This window comes from Opisthorchis viverrini (assembly GCF_000715545.1).
Source record: "Opisthorchis viverrini unplaced genomic scaffold opera_v5_13, whole genome shotgun sequence".
NCBI classification, from domain to species: domain Eukaryota; kingdom Metazoa; phylum Platyhelminthes; class Trematoda; order Opisthorchiida; family Opisthorchiidae; genus Opisthorchis; species Opisthorchis viverrini.
Genome location: NW_008751669.1, coordinates 555,776 through 578,907, shown reverse-complemented (window position 1 = coordinate 578,907; position 23,132 = coordinate 555,776). Strand labels below are relative to the sequence as shown.

The 23,132-nt window shown below is 44.6% G+C and overlaps 1 protein-coding gene across 1 annotated transcript in view; it reads right to left on the bottom strand.

The window, feature by feature from the left end:
* T265_01203 (hypothetical protein) overlaps nt 1-23,132 on the bottom strand; it is a gene marked incomplete at both ends in the record, with an annotated part of 62,078 nt that overhangs the window by 20,148 nt on the left and 18,798 nt on the right. Inside the window, 5 exons of the mRNA XM_009165188.1 lie at nt 1,023-1,913; nt 3,628-3,789; nt 4,179-4,232; nt 7,629-7,797; nt 16,154-16,836. Of these exons, the coding sequence (XP_009163452.1) occupies nt 1,023-1,913; nt 3,628-3,789; nt 4,179-4,232; nt 7,629-7,797; nt 16,154-16,836 (1,959 nt within the window). The remainder of the gene's footprint in view (nt 1-1,022; nt 1,914-3,627; nt 3,790-4,178; nt 4,233-7,628; nt 7,798-16,153; nt 16,837-23,132) is intronic.

Genomic DNA, 23,132 nt, shown 5'->3' with positions numbered 1-23,132 from the left:
TGAAATGTAATATTGTCGAAGCTAAACATCCCCAATGTGTACTCACAGTGAGCACTGGTTGATGCCCATTAGGCATAAACCAGAATGCTGCGGCTCTCTCATACACTCGGATGGCTATTTCTCTCACTCGGCATTGATGCATCTTGCGAAGGATGAAGTGTAAATGGTGATAAAATAGCTCCACTCAACCAACAACTGTTTCCACTAAGAGTTTTACAGATTTGTATCTCGTTCAGTGAAAGCGAGTCTGGACGCATACTGACAAAAAGACGGATATATGAGTAATGCACATTGCAGAGTAACATTCAACGAGTTGGTTCACGATGGATTTTAATACTGATCAGTGTGAATATCCCCGACAGTGCTCAAAACATTAGTCTAAAGAACATCAGAAGCAAACAGTCAGGTTTCCTGGCTCACTGGATACATCTTTAGACGTCTCATACATGCATTTATCTTTGCCGGAAGGGTTTACATGATACCTCAGATGGATACTAGTTGTGTGTTACCATCAGATCAAGTATTTCAGAACGTCGACACGAAGAAACGCTAAAAGAATTACGTACTGATGGATGTAGTTAAACCCTCAAGTTTGGCCTACCTGTATGTCGATTCTCGAGTACATCGGCGTTTTCCATCGAGGTGTTCCCTGTTAGTTGATGCAGGGTATGTCGCGTGACCCTGGTAACGACCTTCATGCAATGTTCGTGTGATCTTAGGTGTCGTTACTATATTGTTCATCTTATTAATTCAAGAACTTTCGGGGGATTGTGCAGACAACATGTCCAAGCCATGCAGTCATTCCAAAAATACATTCTGAAGTCGTTTTATGCACTTGAAACACAAGATATTTGTGATGGTTAAATTGACAGACGTCACGACTAACCTTCGAGCGTGCCACAACACCCGATGATGAAGATGATGAAAGGGCATCTGTGGAGAGTCGAAGTCGTTTTATGCACTTGAAACACAAGTTAAAAGAGACATTTGTGATGGTTAGATTGACAGACGTCACGACTAACCTTCGAACGTGCCACAACACCCGATGAAGAAGATGATGAAAGGGCATCTGTGGAGAGTTGATGTTGCTGATGTTGTGAACCATAGCCACCGGGAGCACCCAAATGTGTGGCTGCGTTTGGACCGCCAAATCCAGGGGAGCTGTTAAATGACCCTCCACCCAGACTTGCACTCTGTGTGGGATAGGGTGAACCAAGATGAGGAGGTCTGTTTTCTGGGCCCAAATCCACTCCACCGTACGCGGAACCACCAGAGGCGCAGGATGGAGGATAGACACCGGATGATCTGGAATCACGATGATGATAACCACCACCGGGATGGGGTGGTGGGTTTTGACCAGATGGATGGGAATGTTGACCGTAATAGCTGTTGGAGTCTGGGAAGGATCCACTCGATGGATGGGAAGAAATTTGGTGTGGATAACGAGGGTCTGGGAACCCCGGTTGGAATGGTCCTCCTGCTTGTACACCGGGATACATTCCGCTTAGACCGAGAATTCCACCCATTTGGGAGACAGAGGCGGCCGCAGCAGCAGCCACATAGGCTGATGTTGGGTCACCTCGGAAACCGGAGGCTCCAGGGTAGCCCGGCAAACCCATCATACTGGGGTGATGTAAAGGGTGTTGCGCTGACAGCGGGCCACCCTCTTCAGACAAGTTGTGAAAGAGGTTGTTCCCACTAGGATGAGAGGACATGCTTCCAGGTTGAGAAGCCCCAGCATTCATCGGACCGGACGACAAGCTGGTAGGAATTGGCCCACTTGCTGGCTGAGGACTATTCCCAGACCCTGTTGACCCGGCTGAGTCACGATCCTCAATGACCAAGTCAATCGGCATTTTACCCCGGAGGCAAGTGATATAACGTGAGCAAAAGTTATCACAGAGTTCATGGACCTATAAAAGCAAACAAACACACGAACAAAATCAATAGTACAGATGCGAATGAGTGATATTAGCCGGAAGAAATGAAAAAGTAAATCAACGTTCAAAGAGTGAAGCGATGAAACATGCTCTATCAAATGATCGTTTTTCAACCTCTTCTCAAAAAAGTAGCAACGCATATCGTGCTGTCCAGAAGCAGTTTATCTGCGGATTATTCAGACTACATTCGTCGAAAATACTGGATCTGTGCATGTGTGCCCTTTTCAGCACGGGATTAGGGTAAGGGTCCTCAACCAGATGAGAAGTTCTTGGAGGGATGTGTGTGTGCAACAACAGTGAATAACTGAATTTTTTGGGAAGTAGCGAACTGGTGGTAATTGCTCGCTCGCTCATTGCTTCATGTTTCGACCTACCCTAACTCAGACAGATGTGCTATGCTACTCAAGGTATACTAAGATGTGGTAACCAGGCAGGCCGGTAGAAAGCTGCCCTGAAGAAAGTCGAACCACAAACCACTACGTAATGCGTGTTCACTGTTTTACTGGATGCGGACGGAGATTTAAAACCCCATATGGTATACGTCTGAGTAATGCTGTAAAAATAAAAACAAAAGCAAAAAACGATCTCTACCCCAAGAACTGTCATCAGTGGAATAACTACGACTATTGACGCGTTTCTACGCTGAGTCACTTGCTCGTTCCACCAGAAAGTTGTGTAGCATTAATCCCATCAGGGGCTCCTTTCTCTTTGTATTACAGCAGATAAAATTTTTGCAGATAGAAGGAAAAGGCTTTTGCGACGACGTGTCGTTATTTCTTTATCTATAGCACACGCATACTAAGTGAGGATAATTCTGCCTTAATAATACACCTGACTGAGTCATGCCATAAAACCAATTCAGCTTAACATGGCCTCATGTAATCACACAGGTGAATCTCAGTGGTCACAATTGAAACAGACGTGCTACAGCAGGAAGATGGAAACATGCAACAAGTAACGAAGATACCGGGAGGTTAGAATAAGATATGCGCTTGAAGTACCTGGACAGGCGTTGTCTCTGGCATTTTGCGGTCCCCATTCTTGGTGGAACCACTTTTTTTCGCACAGCTACTTTCACTCTGTAGAGTGGCGGTTGTTAACATTAGTACACGGTCCGTTTACCATTCCATTTAGGTTCTCATGAAAAAGATCAACAACGTTTGATTCAGATGGTTTATCGCTTGGTATATGATTATGCTGGCATCGAATACATTTGTAGACTGCCTAGTTGCTGTGTCTGAATCCAATACACTGTGGCTGTACAGAAGTTTGTGGGCCGCTGAGTTACACCAATCACTTTGCAGGCGACCTCCCAAATCCGTAACTGTGTATCCGTTAGATGGTTCTAGAAAACAATAAATTGAAAGGTTTCTAAACTCCTCCAATGGCTGGGGTAGTAATTTGCAGAGGCCAGCAGCCATTTGCCACGCAGACATACCGTCGCATCGGAAAACGAGCGGCGGAGAAAATCGTACACGTCAAATCTCTTACTGATTACAGATAACCTAACTGTGCCTGTGGCTTGCTCCGCAACTGAGATGACCTGGTGTGTGTCCCACCTCCCCCGATTGGTCAGATTACCCTGCCTTGAAACACACAACCTCGGACGCACACGATTTACAACATCAGCACAACCTGAGCTCTGAGCAAGAAAAAAAGGCAGCTAGCACATTCCAAATGGACCCACCTTTTCAATCTCGAGCAAATGAAACCGGAGAACTTGAATCGCTTGGATTATCTGAACAGGAGATGGAGAGAGAGAAAAAGTGAAAAACACTGGTAAAACGTTGGTTGACTGACACGATTCGAATGGCAAGTCGGCGAAAACGAATCCACGGTCATAACTATCCTGTTACATATTAGGCGGGACTCCGTTTCTCATTGTGGTACGCAAATTAGGCATCACAAATGCCAGATATTGACTTGGTTGAGTTTTTGGAAAAACAAAGAGACGTCGGTTGTGTGATATGAAGAAAACATGTGCTCACTAACAGGTGAAAAAGCACATATCTATAAACTCGCACCTTTGGTCTTGTGTTGGACCACGGCCTAATCTATCGGACACCCGCAATAGCTGAGAGGCTAACAAGTATGGAGCATGATAATAAACTTTGGTGATCTAATTAGAAAGTTCAGGAGAGGTTGAGCGAGGTATAAAAACTTTTCTGCTCACTTCCAGCCACGTTATTTGAACAGGGTGACGGAAGCAAATGACACTATTACGACACTCCAACATACCAAAGAATCCAACTCCGGTTCTCCGGTTCGGATGTTTTTTTGCGAGCTCGCCAACTGGAAAAAAAGACGGAGGAACACTGAGGGACAAGCATAATATTCGGGAACTCTGGATCTTCCTCAGATCGATGATACGAAGATGACTCAAGTTGACCCTACTGTGCCTTAAACATCTCGCAGAATGCTCGACAGTAGATATAGATAACATTATGTGAGGTGGAAACTGGAAAAATCTCCAAATAAACAATTAAAAACGGCTTAACCTGTTTACCAGTGCTATCGTCATAACGGTGGATTTAGACATCATATACACTAAGGTTTGTATGAGACAGATAATACTCATTCATGACTATTTTAATTTTGTTTTAGTGTGAGACCTACGATCAACCATATACTCCCGTGTGGATTGTTTCAGAGGAACAAGGTGTGTGCACAACTCGGAAACAATAATAAGGGACTCGCTGTGAGAATTTACCCTGCATCTGAAGTCCCTGCTGAAACCGTAAAGTACAACCAGTTTAACTATACTACGGCTCATTGATGTTACCCATCTCACAACTTTGAGAAGGATTTGGAACCCCTGACTAAAGATGAGAGCTCCAACATTCAGTCACCGGAGGCTAGGCGACAATGGATTGAGGTTAAACTTATATTCTATCTCGCCCACTCGTCCTCTAACGCACAGTTGCTTTCACGTGCACTGACCCTTTGATTAGCAGTCATTAAAAAGTTCATGTGACCAGTTTTTGATCCGAAAATCAACCCGAGTCAGAATAGGGATTCGTGGGACGCATATCGTCGGCGGTTCCCAACAGAACTGACAAACCTGTAAAGTCGCTGGCTTGTTTGCTGAACTGGGCACAACCACTAACTCACCGCTACGCACACCTACGCTCCCCAATAACGCACTGATTATGTCACCGCGACTGGTGATGAAACGTTTGCAATCAAATTGCCCAGCTCAGCGAACAAGCCAAAGACCATCTACGCTACCTGAGCTACCGACATTTTCCCCTATAGTGTTAATTCGCATTTAGGCAAAGGTTGATTTCACTGTGCAAACTGAAATCTTAAATTCGAAATTCGAAATGTTTTCCCGCCCCAGTACAGTGGGTTAGAGTTACGCGTGGGTGTCCATAGACGAGAAAGTTTTCGCCAATTAGGGTAAGATGAAGTGTTCCATTGAATCCACCGGTAAACACAGTAAACGATGGGCAAAAGACTGGTAACGGAGGCCGTTTGTTTCAGTACGTGGCCACGGGTTATGCTCTGCCTTCAGTCTGGTTTGGATTCGGTCGTCCGATTGACAACGACGCACTCACGCGTGCATGAATGAGCGGACGAACGTGGTTGCGTCGAATTTCAGACAAGATGGTGAAACAAGCAAACGGGGTTGTGATGTTCGAACATCTGCTCGTAAAGATGCCATGTGTATATCGTGACTCCGTTAATTATATAATTGGGCATTGTGGAACAGTCAGAACTGTGGCGGGTCGAACTGCAACAGAAAACAGACGCGCTGGGACATGCAGCCTACATGGCTTGTCACAGTGTGACGCATAAAGGTGCTTGTTGACGTAATACACTCGATGTCATGTTGAACAAGGCGTGCAATTCCGGAGACATTATCCGATAGCTGCCATACTTCACACAGGCAAGCCAACAAAACTGATGGACGTAATTTTCGAATTCAATTTTTCTTAGTGAGGTTGTAATTACGTACTAATTGTGTTCATTGAGAAAGAGGCCAACAGTCCGGAAACACCCAGGCACAACGGGTATGAGAGATCGGTTGCTAGCATCAACCGCATACAGACAAGCCAAGCAATCCAACCCCGGGGCGTGGATACAGGTGTTGCCGATCGAGGCTCACAACTTACACAATACTGAATACTGAATAGTTTTTTTAAAGAATGAAGTGGGCTTATTCACAGGTTGGCTACACTTCCAATTCAAAGCCGACCATCGATCCCGGACATACCAAACGATAGGAACCGGGCCTGGGATGAACAAATGAAATTTCCGGAACCTCTTGTGTGAATGTGAGCGAGTGAATAAATTTATTCCAAACAAACTCTTGTCACCAAACCGCCATCCCCAGTTGTACTTGATACACAGTATTCAAAACAGATGTGACCGAGTTTCCGGACCTTGCGATTGTTCCCACCTGCACTTCTGGACACGTGGTATGCTGGTGCCCACAGAAAAGCGCTGGCGGACGGTAGGATGTTTTATAGTTAAAAGTTGGAACCGTTTTGTTCCAGCTTACCAAGGTTGTGGCCAAAAGTCCATTTACTAATGACATCACGGCAGCAGTCCTGGCACGAAGCTTTCCAGCTCGCCATACAAAGTGAATGAAAAATACGATGCCTCACGGATCGCTTCCCTTCTATCATGGTTAGCATGTGTTGATACTGGATATGCCGCCATTTGGCTGATGCCTACTGATCGGTATAAGTTGTCACTCGTGCTATTTACTCCCCAATAATGCATTTTGTGCTGGCGTACAGAGTTCAGTAAAGCGGGGTCGGTCTAGAATACCGTGCATTTAATCGGGCGGGAAATAAAGGTTTATTATGATTCTACGGGATCTTTCCTACTGACAGTGTCGGAAAGGAATCCGTTGCCGATCGATGTTCGGTGGAGCAACAGTACGGTCATCTTTCTTAACTTGTCGTTGCTGGCCGAAACCTATAGCCACTTCTAAAATTGCTTATGTTACCATCTGACTAGTTGAACAAGGTTGTTATGCTATGCTCAAATGATACTGGTCACGTATAGACTATTCTGTTTGCCACACTATTTATATATCGGACACAGTCGTTTTATCGTATGAGGATAAACCTCAGCTACTCAATTAAGAAGTCAGTATAGATTATGCATGACGTGATTCCTTCCCACGGATAGCAAGAAAACGGGCAAGAGACCAGACGCACAGTTGACTGGGTATCAACTTTCCCACACAGTCTACATCGATTCGTTGATCCAAAGTCTTGTTTTGACATTGTGCGCTTACCGAACGAAAGTTGAACGTGCCTTTCACAACTGCGACAAAGCCAGTCAGAATGAATTCATCATCCTTACTAATTCTGCTTCACTGTTTTCATGATATTCAGTCACGAAAATGAGCTCCGTCAGTTTGCTGTTGGATCACAAAACGGTCTATTCGGTGTTAGATGTGGTGATGTTGGCATCACGTGACTTCTGAAAGAATCGCAATGATTTTACTCGTGGCTGTACGGTGACGAAAACTGTATTGATTATACTGTCACTGAAATTCATCACGTGAAAGTTAGTCACTGAAATCTCATAGAATCAAATAGGACAGACTGTCCATGTCACGAGGACAGAATTCTGGTAGACTACAAAAGCAGGCTGCGATCTGGATCCGAACACTGTGATTTAGTCTGAGGTCTAAGCCAAACAACCAATCAATGCTTCATAGTCACTGACCTCTTTGGCGAATACAACGATATCCTCGTTGAAGGATTCAGAAGACCATACGTCCAGCCCGGCACTGGCAGAGTGGTTTGAAGCGCTGGACCCAGTGGCATCTCTTGGTGTACATGTGGCGAGCTCACACTTTTCGAAAATTAAGGCCAGGAGTGGAAAAAGTGGGTGACTGAAATGGAGTTGAGAAAGGAAAGTAGAAAATGATATGTTTTGTCCATAAATGTAAAGCACTTTGCGGCATACATTCATTTGCACACGAATTCGGTTTCAATGGAAGACTCAAACTAATCCAAGAAATCTGTTGTTTATGATGTTCTTCAAATGAATGTGCTGCAAAAAGGCCTCATGTTTCAGTTAATACGATAGTCGAGATAGTGCAGTACAATTTCTGACGAAGTAAAATACTGAGTGTATTTCGCGAGCCCCAACAGCAAAACCAGCTGTGGTCTGTGGAAAATTTGTGAACAGCTTTATGAGTAGTATGTTCCGTTTGTACTAAATAACATGTTTACTATGCATCATGAGCAACCGGAGCCTGGTAACGAAATGATCGGTGTATTAGTTACTGTTGGGAATGAAAGTTTATGTGCACCCCCAATCGGACAAGCAAATATGTCCATCATATAGGTGAATACTAGAATAATGAAAGATGTAGAACAATCATGGATTATATTCCAACGTAACTCAGGAAAATCGGGAACCAAGCTCGACTGTAGGAAGAACATCGGTGAACGCATTGTCTACATCAAAATGAATTTCGCTCCCTTGTGATATCGTATGACTCAGCAAGCGTGCCATTACTTTTCCCGTGAATGCGTCAGCCACTGCAAATCGAACATTTCCCATGATTTACTGTTCGGGACCTGACTGGCACAGCTACCGAAGACCGAGCATCCCTTAGCCATTTTTGTGCAAGTCCAGTGACTTGTTGCTGTCTGCGTTTGCTCGAAATGATTGTGTGGAAATTTGCATCATGCACACAGACGCCTGAAAAAAACAAACAAGCGATCACCTTGTACATACAAACACGAGAGAAGGACGAGCTGTCTTTTGACCTCAGAGTCGTATCCGTTTGTTGCGACTCACCTTGTCATAATTTTGACAAACTGCATTACGCGTTGGATTAATCTGACAGTTCTGCGCGAGTGTCGGTAGACCTCGGTACTATGGCAACGCGGTGCAAATGAACGTTTGACGGTTGTTTCCGCCCCCTACTGTCTTCGTGGATGACGGCGAAATCCAGGAAGTCAATACCCAGGAAGCACACTACACTCCTGAATCATTTGAGTCAACGCCTTCACCTTGGCCGTCAGATTGTAAACTCAAATGTCATTCGTTTTAATCAGCAATAGGGAAAAACTGAAATAATTAAAAAACCTGACTGGCGCCCGCGTGTATGAGCCGAGGTCATCAGTGAGTCTTTATAAGACCTATTGTCCAGCTTGATTACTGAGATATTCTTGTATTGCCAGTACAATTCCTGACGCATCAAACATTTGGTATTAATTTCTCTATAGCTCGCACCTAGGGATCCAATGATGCTCGCCTAGGAGTGACGTACTTGTAGGTTCTCAGGTTGCTCCTTAAGTGGATCTGGAACGACCCAGTTTCATGCTGTGTACTTCACTTCTCATTTCAAACACTTGCCCTCATTTTCTTCAGATGGAAATAAAAAGAATCAAGATAAATTCCATTGTTTTAGAGGGTTGGGGAAGTAGTCGGAGAAGACAATCGACAACAAGGCTTCTTCCTCGAAAGAAACTACGTAGCAGGTTACCGAAATCTCTTCGACAGCCCTGGACCGGTTTTGCCTGCCACATAGGCGCCGTTCCCGAGTTTACATCAATATTCTGTTCAAAATTAGCCCAAATTGTACAAAATTCTTCTAGACATCAATTTCGCTTTTACGAGAGACTCAACTGTATTTAGCCGATATTCTTCGTAAATGAGAGATTCAATGGAGTCTTTCATCACAACCAAATCAGTGCAAATCAGTCCAGCTTCTAAGTTTTGTTTTTATCAGTAAGGTGCTAAGGAACAACCTACAGTATATAACGTTCTCTGTTATCGATTATTTCTCGAACAAATGATGCTTCATTGATCAGAACGACATCACAGCTCTGTTCAAGCAAACAGACAGGGTGGGCTGTGGCCCGATTTCTAGTTATTGTGTACACAGTTTGTGGGTACTTGTTTAAATTCCGACTCTCGTTTTCTCTGTAGTCTTTTCGTAGCGACCAGCTTGAGGATCTAACAGAGCTTGGTCACTTTTGATGGCTGACTTGTCCTGAGAACAACCTTTTTAGAGCGGGATAGTCCTATTGTGGGTTCCTCATGAACGGCATGATGATCAATCACGTGTTTTCGAGTGTGATAAACTCGGCGACCTATGCTGAAGACAGCATAAAAATCAATCGTGAAGTCCCTGCTTTTCTATACTTGACGTAAAGTATCCCTGACAGTGTCCCGATGCAGGAAAGCTGATCAGAATAGCAGATAGGTGCCTGCTCCACTGGTTGCTTGTCTAAACCTACTTCGCTATGAGTTATCCGAAATATCAAAGCTGACTGAGACATCATTTTGTGGGGTGCCCTACGCTTTCGTCAACATTTAGCCGGTTGAATGGAGATACCAGCTGACAAATAAATTACACAGAAACAACTGTCTTAATAATGTGGAAGTCTAGTCACAGCAAACTGTCCAGGGTAGAGGACGATTTCGGTGTTTTCATAGCGAGTGAACTAAGCGACTATGTATGACTGTTCCATGAATTGTCCAGATCATGTGATGATGACGGGTTTGTCATGAGCTAGTGAATAAATCCATTCAGCAGCAGTTTCTCAAGCTTGTCGATCAGTTATTTACGGGTTAAATACTGCGACTGTGGCATCCTTATCGCTTTTGGTTGCACGCACCAGGCGAATGGGTGGACCCTCTGCTCACTTTCATTGCTTGCAAGAGAAATTAACGACAGTTTAATCCGTTGGGATCGCCTTCATCCCACGTCATTTGGCCTAGACAACAAGCCTGTATTCGCATGAGTGTCATAGGCACTAAGCTAGTGAACCGTCACATAAATCGGGAATGTTCAAATAGTTGATTAGTTCACCCGAGTAAAAGTATTCTGTGGGATAATTGTTGTTTGTGTCTGTGCGCACTTAGGACTACCGGAATCAATTTGGTCCATGGTATGGTGATTAGAGGGAGTGCATCCAGCGCATCGATGGGACTCGGTAGTGGCTACCATGAGCAATCTCGACAGCCAAACCCGGGTTTCCCTAGTTGGATGTGCACTTTACTACTTCGGATCGGTTTGGATAACTTTCATGCTAAATGGTGACAGGTGAGGAGTTTGACTACATAGCGATTGAAATCCAACATCGAAATAGAGTGGGCGAGTTAGATTGTAGTAAGTGCGTTTTAAAATTCGGAGGCTAAAGAAGTTCGCTTTTAGCACAGTTCTCCACTCTAATCCCAAACATGCTTTGGAGTTTCTGAACCCATGTCATCAACTGATTCCATAACATGACCAAAGACCTATGTGCAGTTCAAATAATGTCCTCTTCGAACAGCCCTAATTTCGGATATATACAAGAGAATTTCCTTCATTCAGAATGGCGTACAAGAGCCATGCTATTTATTCGAAAGTAATCATCTCCCAGTGGTCTATCGCACTGCATAAGCAACAGTCCATCGGGTCAGACAAAAAACCGAATAACAGTTTTCCGTCCCGAAGGCTAGTATGATCGTTCAAAACCTCCGGATCTCAGACAACCGGTCATTCGTTTTTTGTTCCTAAGTGTCAGTTACGCGCCAAACAAAACCACCTGTCATTTGCAGCTGTGATTTTGGTTGTCAAGCTATACTCGGTTCCCTTGTTTTTGCGAAATAAACAACGACTGCTACAGTTGGATTGATCAGAACCTACCCGACCACCACAAAAGTCGATCGTCTTGTAGCTAATTGTCACAATACTTGTTTGAACAAGCAACAAACGTTGTAGTCAACCGGCTTTCACCCTTATCCTGACTTAGCAACCATTTACAGTATGTAGGCAGGATATGGTGCGCGTGTGACAGGTGATCTCATAGCTCCGTCTGTTGGTCGTTGCAGAACAATCAGTTTTTCCCCGGACTGGCAACTGCCGACATATAGGTAGACGCGGAACGTCGCTGTCCGCCGAAAACTTACCCTGTCAAGCACTAACGTCCAGAACAAAATTGATCTTGCCGGTGTATCTGCATCTGGAGTGCTGGTAATGCATTTACTTCTTCAAAGGTTGCGTAATCGAATAAACGAGTGTACTTGTTTCTCCCGTATCGTCACAAACGCTAAGCTGGCTTCGGTGCATGCAACCTAAGTGGCCAGATTTTATATCAGCCAGCTTATCGGCCGGTCACATCATGTACGCGTGCCTGTGGTGTGTGTGTGTGCGTACACGAAAATTGCTATGCCCAGGTAGTGCTTGCCCGTGACAAGGTAAGAATGACGGTTTCGCCGCATACAACACTGACGCAGCTGTCCAAACGGTCACACTAACTGCTGCCGTGGCAGATAAGGCCGCCGAACAGATGCACAAAGGTGTACATATTATCCTTACCAGTGTATGTATGTGTCAATCTGTCCGTATGGTACTAACCCCAATCTCATCACGTTGTCTGTATGTTTCTACCTATCCTAACATGTCTCCCCTTACACCCTTCGCCCGGAATCACCATCGCTAGCTTGAACGAAGGAGGAGACGCCGCCTGTTCCCACCCTCATCCCTAACCCATTCCTAATTCTCCACTTTACGAAGGCACAAACACAGACAATGTAGAGCAGGCAAAAGGCAATCGATTCTGGAATGATTAATGGGTCTTAAGCCAACGGAACAGAACACAACCCACCGACCCTGCAAACAACACAGATTGTTGGTTCGTTGGTCATGCAAGCGAGACGAAAAAGGCAAGTCTACCGACTAGGGTGTGTGTATGTGCATAGTTTCGTGGACACGCCTACAAAAAGAGGGGTGGAGAAGGCAGAAGGGTGTAATCTATCTTTTTATATACAGTGGATGATTGAACGGTTAAAATTGGCCCCGCGTGCGCTCACCTGCAGAATGCGCACTCTCATTGCCTATGGTATGAAGGACGGGAGATAGCGAATATGGACTAACGAGGGCGAGTGCTAGGTTCACAAAGCAACCATTGCACGGCTGTTGAACGCATCTAACTGGGGACGGGTGGAGAGTAGGCCGAGGTGGGAAACAACCGCCTGCGGACTGTTGTTGTTCCGGATATACACAAAGCGGTCGGTCAGTCGGTTCAAAAAACGACGCGCGCTACAGGTCGTCCGCTCATGACTTTGACAGCCATGATCGATGGGCTTTCAAATACATACAAGAACATTGCGGTGGATTTGCCCAACAGGCTTGGATACAACTTCGTGTCTTGGGCTGGGCAGCTGTGTGTGGCAGTGTGCATGTACGTAAGTGTTCATGTGCCTGCAGCAACCGTAGACAGCAAAGGAGGGCTACAAAAGCGGACCAAACAGAACGAATGAAGGAACCAACTAGCTAGCGGTCACCACAATTTATTTGACCCGCCACTGTTCCCGAAACTTATTCACCCCATCACTAAACGAGTATCAACCCAAACAATCACACTTTTACCCCTTTTGAAACGAAATCCTTTACTCTAGCTTATCCTTCTTCTTCTTCTTCGTAAGTTTGTCTAAATAACTTACACTCGCCCCTACTGGTGAGATTAAGGTCTTGTATAGGGGCCTACATTCGTTGACATCCCATTCCGACGGCAGTAATTGTCCTCACATCAGTGTCGCGGCAATGGCATACCAATGGCCCAATTGTTAGAGCGCGAATTTACTGACTGAAAGATCCATGGTTTGAACCCGACTGCTACCTTTCGACTTTCCGTCTCTAGGCTTGGGCAAAATGGCATTATCCCAGCCCTCGTGCTTTCTTCTGGTGGCATGGCAGTTAGGCACCGAAAGGGTGCTACAGTTGAACGAATGGTATACCAATACGATCATCAAATTGAGTACAAAGACCGTCTTTGAAAATATTTGTTTAGTTCTTTTTCCCAAAGACTGAGATTCCCTTTAGCGTGCCGGTCCGATGCGCTTGTCATTCGGTAAAGACACCGCTCGCAGAGGTGATCACATTGCATGAAAATCGCCTACCCTTTTACCTGTGCCTCGCGGTTATCAGGGCTAGTTATACCACTTCATGTTTGCCGACAAAAGTGCAATATCTTACTTCCGTTGGATACGCATAATGGACAGACCAGAGTCGTTTGTATCCAGGGAAGAATTTCAGTTTGTACATCTTGCTTCTTTGGGCCAGTATGAACAAGGACTACCTAAGGGGTCACAGTCAGCGAATTGCGTCTGCTTGCCATTGTGGGCTCTCTGCGTACTTATGACACATGGCGTTGAATGTACATTTTCGCTATTTAATCTCACACCAGACCCAGTATGACGAACACTTTGTGCCTGACGTGCGAGTCTTGATTGTGCTAGCGCCTACCGCGCCTTGAAGAGCATTCAACGTTGTTTGTCCTTTCTTCGGTTGTTAGTCTTTAGACGCGTGTTTCCATATCAAAATTTTTACATACGTTGGGATTCATCTCATCTGACTATAACTGTTGGTGGCGTGAATTCGAATGACACGTTCCTCTCTTTTATCTCATATTCTCCGGCTACCCTTTCGCATGCATCGCTTGCATTCACTTTCTATGTTTGTGGCTATGCTTTTCAAAAATAAATGACAATAGTAGTATTAATAGTAGGTTTTTTCAAGTTTGCTCCATATTGACTTTTTATTGGTTCCATGAGATGATCTTCCCATAGGAAAACCACTTCAAGTGCTGTTGTTGTAACAAAACACCTGTCGTTCACAGTGAAGAACCATGGGATTAGGCTTTCAGCCGCGACAACACCTGTACCTCCAAGGCCATGTCAGCTTCCTATGTGACAGCCAATCAATGTAGTTAATGGATTCACAAACACATGGCTGCTTATGCTTATTCGACACTGCGGTCGGGGCACACAGCGTGCTCACGAGGTGGTCAATTTCATTGACACAACGATCCCCATTACAACAATCCTGTTAGGGTACTCGTTACGCAGCCCAAGAAACGCCGGAAAGCGCTAACGATGCATTCTTGAGGCTACAGTGACGAGTCTAACAGCATCATCCACTTCGAATGCAACTCATTTGTTTTGGTGAAATTTGTACTCCTGAAACATTCACTGAGACCAAAAGTAACCAAGTTTTCTGTTATTCAGGATATTCTCTCAGACCGATTTGAATAAGAGATAGAAACTGCTCAGTCGTGAAAGAATGTTATTTGGCATTTTTATTCTCTTATCAATTTTACGACATATGTACAATTGACCCATTGTAATTATTAAGTTGTCTACGTTTTTGTTAGAAGAACCAGGTAGGGGAATTGGGCCAGAGGTATGGGCCCAAGCGAATTCGAAGCGGCTATCTGGTCCCCAACCCCTGGCTAACAGGGCTAGTCTTGTATTTGATAAAGTAGGGTGTGCACAACCGTGGTGCATCAATGTGGGGAAAGAGGATCATTTTCGAAGCGAGATAGCGGTGATGTTCCGGCTTACTAACATAAACCAGATATGCAGAGTTTGATAACACGATTCGTCCTCGGTAGAAGTGAATTGACATCAAGCAGCGTTGGTACATAACTAGCTTGGAAACTACGACTGGTGGCCAACTTGACCTCATTATGTGCTATGGTGATGACATAGGAACACGTGTCAAACCTTGGAACATCACGATTTATGACCACGACCCCTATATTATCTACTTGTCATTGTTATCTGCATATATACCCTACATCTGTTACAATGAAGATCACCGCTCTTGTTTGCATAAGTGTCCCTTACTTGAAATTCATGAAATCACTGGTCACAGATATAACAACCATATCGCACAAACCCACCTGGTAACGAAGGATAGCCTGAAAATAAACTCAGAGAGCATCTATTTGAACATTTTCATTGACTGACCATCCCAAATAGGCTGAAACAGGTGGAACTTAGGTAGAAACCAGGAATATCCGCAGTTACTGTCTCATTTAGAAAAGCATAACACTAATTTTGGGCGAACGATTGCGCTGGAATCAGTCGACTCACGTCGCATGTTCCAACCGGACTGGCGAATGACTAAATGCGAAACGACCGATTCATTGGTAGACCATCAGTTGGGGAATCGGAATGTACCTGGATTGACTATCAGCTGTTTTTGTTACGTAGGTCAAGGTCAGACGAGCATGTTAAAGCGTGCAAGATTCGGTCACTTAACCGTTGACACATTGAAATATCCGATCAATCCTGTAGCCCAATTTACCTTCTCGGCACTGCCATTATAGTTTCCGTGTCTGTTTTCCATCCACTAGCATCTGACTGAAATTCGGTCTTCCTAGTCTATGCCATCGACATGTAGTAAAACCGTAAACTGAGCAAACCGGTGTAATTCTAACTTGAGTCATCAAACTTACTCATATACAGAGGCCCGGGCCTTCACCAGGATGGGATCAAAACCCAGGTTATGACCAGCATTCACCGAGGAACTGTTGGTGCAGGGCTGAATATTGACCTGTCTGGAGTTCATTTCGGGTCGGGTAGATGCGCCAGCAACTGCATTGGAATTTGTCGAGTGATGTCGCTGTTGCGAGTGTGATGGCTGTTGTGATCCTGGAGTCGAGAATGAAGGGGGATAGTTGGTGGAATGAAATTCTTCATCTTTCTTAGTGGAAGTCCCATGGCCATCGGTACTCGAACTGTGAGCGTGGTTCGTATAAACTTTTAGACCTTGATTTTCATGTAGTCTTGTTGTACTACATGTTGTGGATCCAGTTTGGATACTACTTACTGGTGCGAGGGTACCAGAGGAGGACAGGCTTGTTGGGGCGTTGGAACGCGTGGGGAATACAGCACTGGAGTCTGTATTGGAGGGATTTGGTGGACGCTCACCGAGATTATTATTTGAGGAAGGAGCTTCAACAGACGAAGCAGAGGAGCAGGAGGATCGTGAAGATGACAGCGAGTTGGCGTGACAGCGGGTGAGGTTTTCCTCTGGATCTCCTGAAGATGAAGTGCGAGGGATGAAAGATCCCGCGGTTTTGCCTGAAACCGTTCGGCTGGGTGACATTCGTGTTAAAGAAAGGGATTCGGGTGAGCCCTGGAAACATAGTAAAATAAGAAATCGGTAAGTCAGCTACCTAAAAAGTAACCTCAAGATCGAGTGACTTCACATAAGTGGCCATAGTATTCCCCAGATGTAAACATTTAAGTGCAGTTGGATTTAAAAAGATCAGCTTCCAATGCGCCTAATAAATGAGCCCCAAATAAGAACGAGGGATCCTATATGACTGAGCCGTTGGGGATCCGACCACATCTTTACAATAAATAAATCACTTGAACTGTTAAAAATTGTGGTACACGACTCAGACCAGGGGATCGGAATAGAAACTTTAGCCGGTCCTACCTAGACTAGCTATTTTTCCTTTTCAGACCACAGAATCACCCTTTTGCTTCTTAGTTATTCTTGAGAGCGCTTATTTCAACTTCTCCTTTTAACAGAATGATGTTTGGAGGCGTTATTGACTGAATGCGATGATGAGTACGCGAGAGCTTAATTCTTTCGTATGAAGTTCTCTGTTCATGATCTGAGGTACTTTGTACGGCTGCGGACGAAGCCCGATGTGACCTGTCCGAATTGGGGAACCCGGTACATCATGGAGGAAGAAGCCCTTGAGGCTTGTTGGTTCAAAACAATTTGATATTGTTGACTTGTCAGAGGGTTCTTTCGTTGTAAGTGTGCTCACACAGGGGTTTCATCTCATTACACTTTTCTCATGGTTCAAAATAATGTATTATCATTAGGCCAGTTGGGCCAATAAGCCACGCGTATTTTGTTTGCTAACCTGCCCACCAATTCTACTGCCTAACCAGCCCACGATCGATGGAATCGCTTCTCTCCATTAATCCAACGAACGGTTTGTATTGCTTTTTTGTGTCCCGGCTTTGGCTTGTTTCCTCACGCTTGTCATAGCCAATTCGTTCGATTAGCTCTTTATTAGTCAGATGGTAGTAAATCAACCAGTGTGACCCCCACCTGTCAAGCACCATTAAATCACATTAGAATCCCGTTCGCTCACTTGCTCGCTGGCTCTGTCGGCCGCTCGCTCATCGTGTGTTCTCTCCACAGTCCGCTCCGTGTCCCGTACGCTCTCGTGTCGACTAAAAGGCAGACGCGCTGCGCGAACATAGCGCACACATCAACGGACGAACACATCTATGCAAACACGTATGAACGGTGTCAGGATTGAAACAGAAAGCCAGCGGTCGGTGATTGCACACTGGGAACAGTGAATATTCAGGTGTCAGTCTCACGGGGTAGAGAAGCGTTCCTTATTTCAAGTTTCTGGAGATTTCCCGCATGTTTGTTTTCTGTTGTCGCAGAGCATCTCACCGTGGTCGCTCCTCAATGTAACTTTTTACTATCACAATGGGTTTTCACATGCCAGTTCACAATACAATCACAAAGATTCTGTCATGCCCAGACGTACACTTGGATATAGATATGCGGCCATTTGTTTGGAGGCAAATAGTTTCCCATTTCGGACATGTCAACTAACCTGTTGATAAAAATAGTACACCAGGCACAAGTCACGAAAACACATGATAAAAGAGCCGAAAACCGACATGGGCTGTGACGTGGTGACATAGGGCATAATCGGGTTTGTATCAACCTAGCAACCAGCAATTTTTCGGTTGTTTTCTCTCTCTGATTCTCGGAAGTTCGCTACATTCGCTCGCGTATCCGTTTACGTGGTAACCCACTGACCAGGCTAACAGAGTTTCAGAAGTAGGGACTCCAAAAATGTAGGCCACTGATTTCTGGTCGGTCTTGTTTCGAGAAACCCGAAACATTTTGATGGATTACGTTATCCCTCCCGTCAGATATCTCAGTCAGAAACAGAAAATCATGGAATTCACTCATCAGTAACAGTATTTGTGGGGTTGTGTAGACGTAATGCACTACTGATAGGGTTAATTAGATATTTTCGGCAGCACACGACCGTTTACGCCTTTCTTGAGGCTCATCATCATCATCGACAGCACGACATCAGTGTTCAACACCGATGCTTCACTGCTCATCAGGCAAGCACAGTCCCCGAGGCCCAGTCAACTTTAAGTTGCACTTGAGTCTAGATTGGATGAAATTCGCCAAATACTTATTAGTTGCATACTAATTTGGCTTCAAGTAAATGAGTGACAGAGAACAGGTACCCTGAGTAGCAGTATTGGTAGGCCGAAGGTCTGTGGCTCAACCTCAGGTATGTCTTCCTTCTCAAGCCTTATGCTGCTCTGGCTCACCAAATCGGACAATAAGTCGCTCGTAGTGAGACCTTACAGTGAGCGAAATAATGCCTTACTGAAAACGGCTAGATTTTGGTCCCAATCCCTTGTTGCGAAGAGTGTTGATTCATATTAGTGAAGTGAAACCAAAAAGATGCCCAAATTTACTGCCCAACGAAGACAAACTAGCCAGTTCGTCAAACCCGCCTAGCTACACACGGTTGGCTCTGCATGATTGTTGATGAAATACTTACAAACTTAGCAAACGGCTGGCTCCATCAAGCATGTGACTGAATTAAAAACAATCCTTCGGAACGTCACATACTGTGTCCAACTAGGAGTTCAAAAACAAGGAGAAGTTCACCGCAATAGTTCCACATAACTGAACAGACGGGTGTGTTAAAATTTGGTCTGGGTTTCAACCAACATACCTACCAGGGAAACAGTATAAAACTGGCTCGGATTTCATGGGTATATTAATTTTTCAGTGTAGCGAATTACATTCCAGGTGAGTCTCTCGAAAGAACCAAATTAGTTTGCAAATGAGTGTATATTCGCTAATTTCGTGCAATTTGGTTTCATTTAGAACATAAGGTTGACGGCAACTCGGGGATTGCGCCTACCTGATAAGCCCCAAGAAGGGCGAAACCTGTCGTGGGCTGTCGAAGAATTTCCAGCAATTTTATGATTAGTGTATTACGTGTTTCAGTGTTTCATGTCAGGTCTACGACAAAACCATAATCAACCCTTAATTCTACGCTAGTTTACTTTGGAATGGTTATATACTGCTCGTGGCACCTAGTGTCCGTGTAACGAAAAAAGAGTGAACCACATTAATTGCGGGATTATGATTTAAAGCTAGATTGTGAAGTTTCACTGGTGATAAAATCTTGTACAAACCTGAGCGAGGATGGCTCTCTTTCGGCAGGGTCCCTCACTTGAGTGTGGTTTGAGAAATATGCACTTTACGGCAGCAGTATATGGTGAGAGGATTGATTCACCCTGGTAGTCAGGACTGAAGTGTGGTGGAAAACAGTCCACTGTTTTCCGACTGAGGGGATATTTGTGTAACAACTCTACCCATACTTATTGAGTGGCATGAATTCGAGTAATTTGCATTTCCCGGCTGGTTTTATACCAGGGAATAGGAGCACACAGCATATAGATTACGATTGATAGATTGCGGGCAAGGAAAGAATTAACACCATTGGATCGTGGTTGATTGGAAATACTTCACGAGTAAGATAGCAATAATAATAATCTAGCAGCTTAAGCGCCTTTTCGGTGCCTGACTGCCAGGTCACCCGAAGAAAGCACGAGGACTGAGATGCTGCCAGATCGCCCAAGCCTAGACAGGAGAAGTCGAGATGCAGGTCGAATCACGGACATTCCAGTCAGTAAGCTAGCGCTTTAACTACTGGGCCATCTCGAGCTCTCATGGATAAGTAGTATATTGTGTACGTTGACAGAAAAGCTTAAAGTTCTTTAGAGTGCATGCACAGAACGATTTGAGTGAGACGTCCTCGAATGCCCTAAAAACATCACATGCCATTGTCGGGGCCCGTAAAACTGTTATGCGTCAGGTCTGCAACTTGTCAGTATAGATAGTCAAACCTTGGGCACTCTTGATTACTGAGAAGCATCATATGTGGATCCCCTACGAGACCTTCACGGAACCTCTGGGCACTCATATTTCTACATACAGAAGTTCTGTGAGACTGGTCCACGTTATGATTAGTCTATTGCAACAGATATGCTAAATTGTAAATGGAAACCCAGTTTCCGTCGGAACCAGCTGTTGACTTCATTCAAACAGTCAGTTAAAGTATGGTGAATAGTTGTGATATTCTACTTAAATAGCCAACAGCAGTTACTTGACCACCTGAAAAAAGTTGCTAGTTAGTCTACACCGAATTCCACGCCTAACCGAAATCTCCTAGCTGCGCATACAGGTGGGTGGGCACGTCGTCTAGATGATGAAAGCGTAAACCTGTCAACCGAAAGATCACTTGTTCCTTCTGCCCACGTGATGAGTGCCGATTCGGATGGAAGTACTCGTTTCGTAGAATTTTCAGACGCATACCACATCTTTTCCCCGCTCTATTTTCAATAAAAGTTGAAGGGACTAGTCGAATCGGTTTGTACTAAGCTGGGTGACTCATTTCACCTTCACGATTTCGCAGTTAAGGCGTGACAGTCACAAGAGATGACTGATATTAATTGGTTCACCATTACACTTAGACGTTCACAAATCCGCTTCTTACACGAACTCGGTATGAAGTTTTCATAAAGGAAACTAATTACAAGGTTGCTGAAAACCCTTCGACAGCCCACGACCGGTTTAGCCCTTCTTGGGGCTCATCAGGTAGACGCAGTCCCCGAGTCTCCGTCAACCTTGTGTTCTACTTGAACCCAAATTGGACCGTTTTCGAGAAATGCACTCATTGGCAAATCAATTTGGTTCTCACGAGAGACTCAACTGAATCTCTCGTTTATGATATTCTACAAGTAGAACATAAGGTTGACGGAAACTCGGGGACTGCGTCTACCTGATGAGCCCCAAGAAGGGCTAAACCGGTCGTGGGCTGTCGAAGGGTTTTCAGCAACCTTGTAATTAGTTTCCTTTATGAAAACATACTGTTCAGTTCATTTTACTGCGGCTAGAAAGTTTGATGATGGCTTAATCAGACGCTCAGACACATCTTTCTCCCTTTCCCTTGAGTCTCTCGTGAAAACCAAATTGATTTGCAAATGAGTGTATTCCTCGGTATGAAGTTATTTCATAGTCATGGACTACACACTGTGGTAAACTGATCTGGTTGTAGCGGGCGACTAAGTGAACCCCATTTGGATATGTTCTTCTGTGATTGAATGGGCTTCACAAAGTCGCACTCATCTCTCAGTTCGTACCACGTCCGAGATTTCGCAGCAGATATTCTCGAAGACAGAACTCTGCCTATGAGGTTGTTGAAGCCCACCAGAGAATATCATAACAACTAAAACATGAAGTGGTTTTTGTCCAGCACATTCATTTAGAGAACAGCATGAACGGGAATTTCAGGAGTGCCCCATTAAAATCAAATTAGTTAGCAAATTAGCATATTTCGCAAGTTACTTACAACTTGGGTTGACGGAAACTCGGGGACTGAACCTACATGATGGGTCGCAAGAGTGAATGAAACTGGTTGTGGAGTGTTGAATAAGTTTGAACAACCTAATGAGTAGCGTGTTCTCTTTATGCTTTTGTACATGAAACTATATGACAGACGAAACCTATACAAGGAAATCCCTATAGAGGAAAATGTTGGTAGCTCAGGTAGCGTAGATGGTGGTCGTTGGATTGTTCGCTGAGCTGGGCAATTTGATTGCAAACGCTTCATCACCAATCGAGGTGACATCATCAGAGCGTTATTGTGGAGCGTAGGAGTGAGTAGCGGTGGGTCGGTGGTTGTTGGTACGAAGTACTTTTGTCTGCAATCCGGGTGCGTTACTTTATAGCTTTGCACGATCAAAACAAGCGACTTTATGTTTGTCTATTAACGAAGCGTTTTTCCAAGTGCCTGACAGCTTTAGTGACTGACGCATGCCACCAAAGAAATTCATTACACAAAATCGCATGGGTTCTAAACGACAGAGAATTCTAGCACGCACTTGGGTTCCAATGGTCCTCAAGTTCAGTCCACCTTTACCTTTCCATTGTTTCCGTATCTCACTAGCTCACTTCTTCTGCCTATGTTGAGTTACGTGGCAGCTGTGTGCCAACGATTTAATTCCAAGACTAAAAGAGATATGAAAATGGCTTTGTGGGGACGTCTCCTTCTCCGCTTATAAGTCAGGCCTTGTTGACAACCTGTGGCAGTAAATGTGGAGAAAGTGTAGGATGTGTGCGTGCAGAGCATTGATGACCCAACAGAAGAAGGACGCAACAATCAAAAAACACCATGATCCGTTTCAACATGAATGCATATTCCGTATACGATCTTCTTTTGAGTCATCCAGGAAGACAGCAGTCAAACCGCATATGCAACCGGCCTCATTTGAGGACAAACTTTGCTTGTTAGGTTCCACTTTCTCGGGATCTTATACTAGCCGGATTGGAATAACAAATCGACT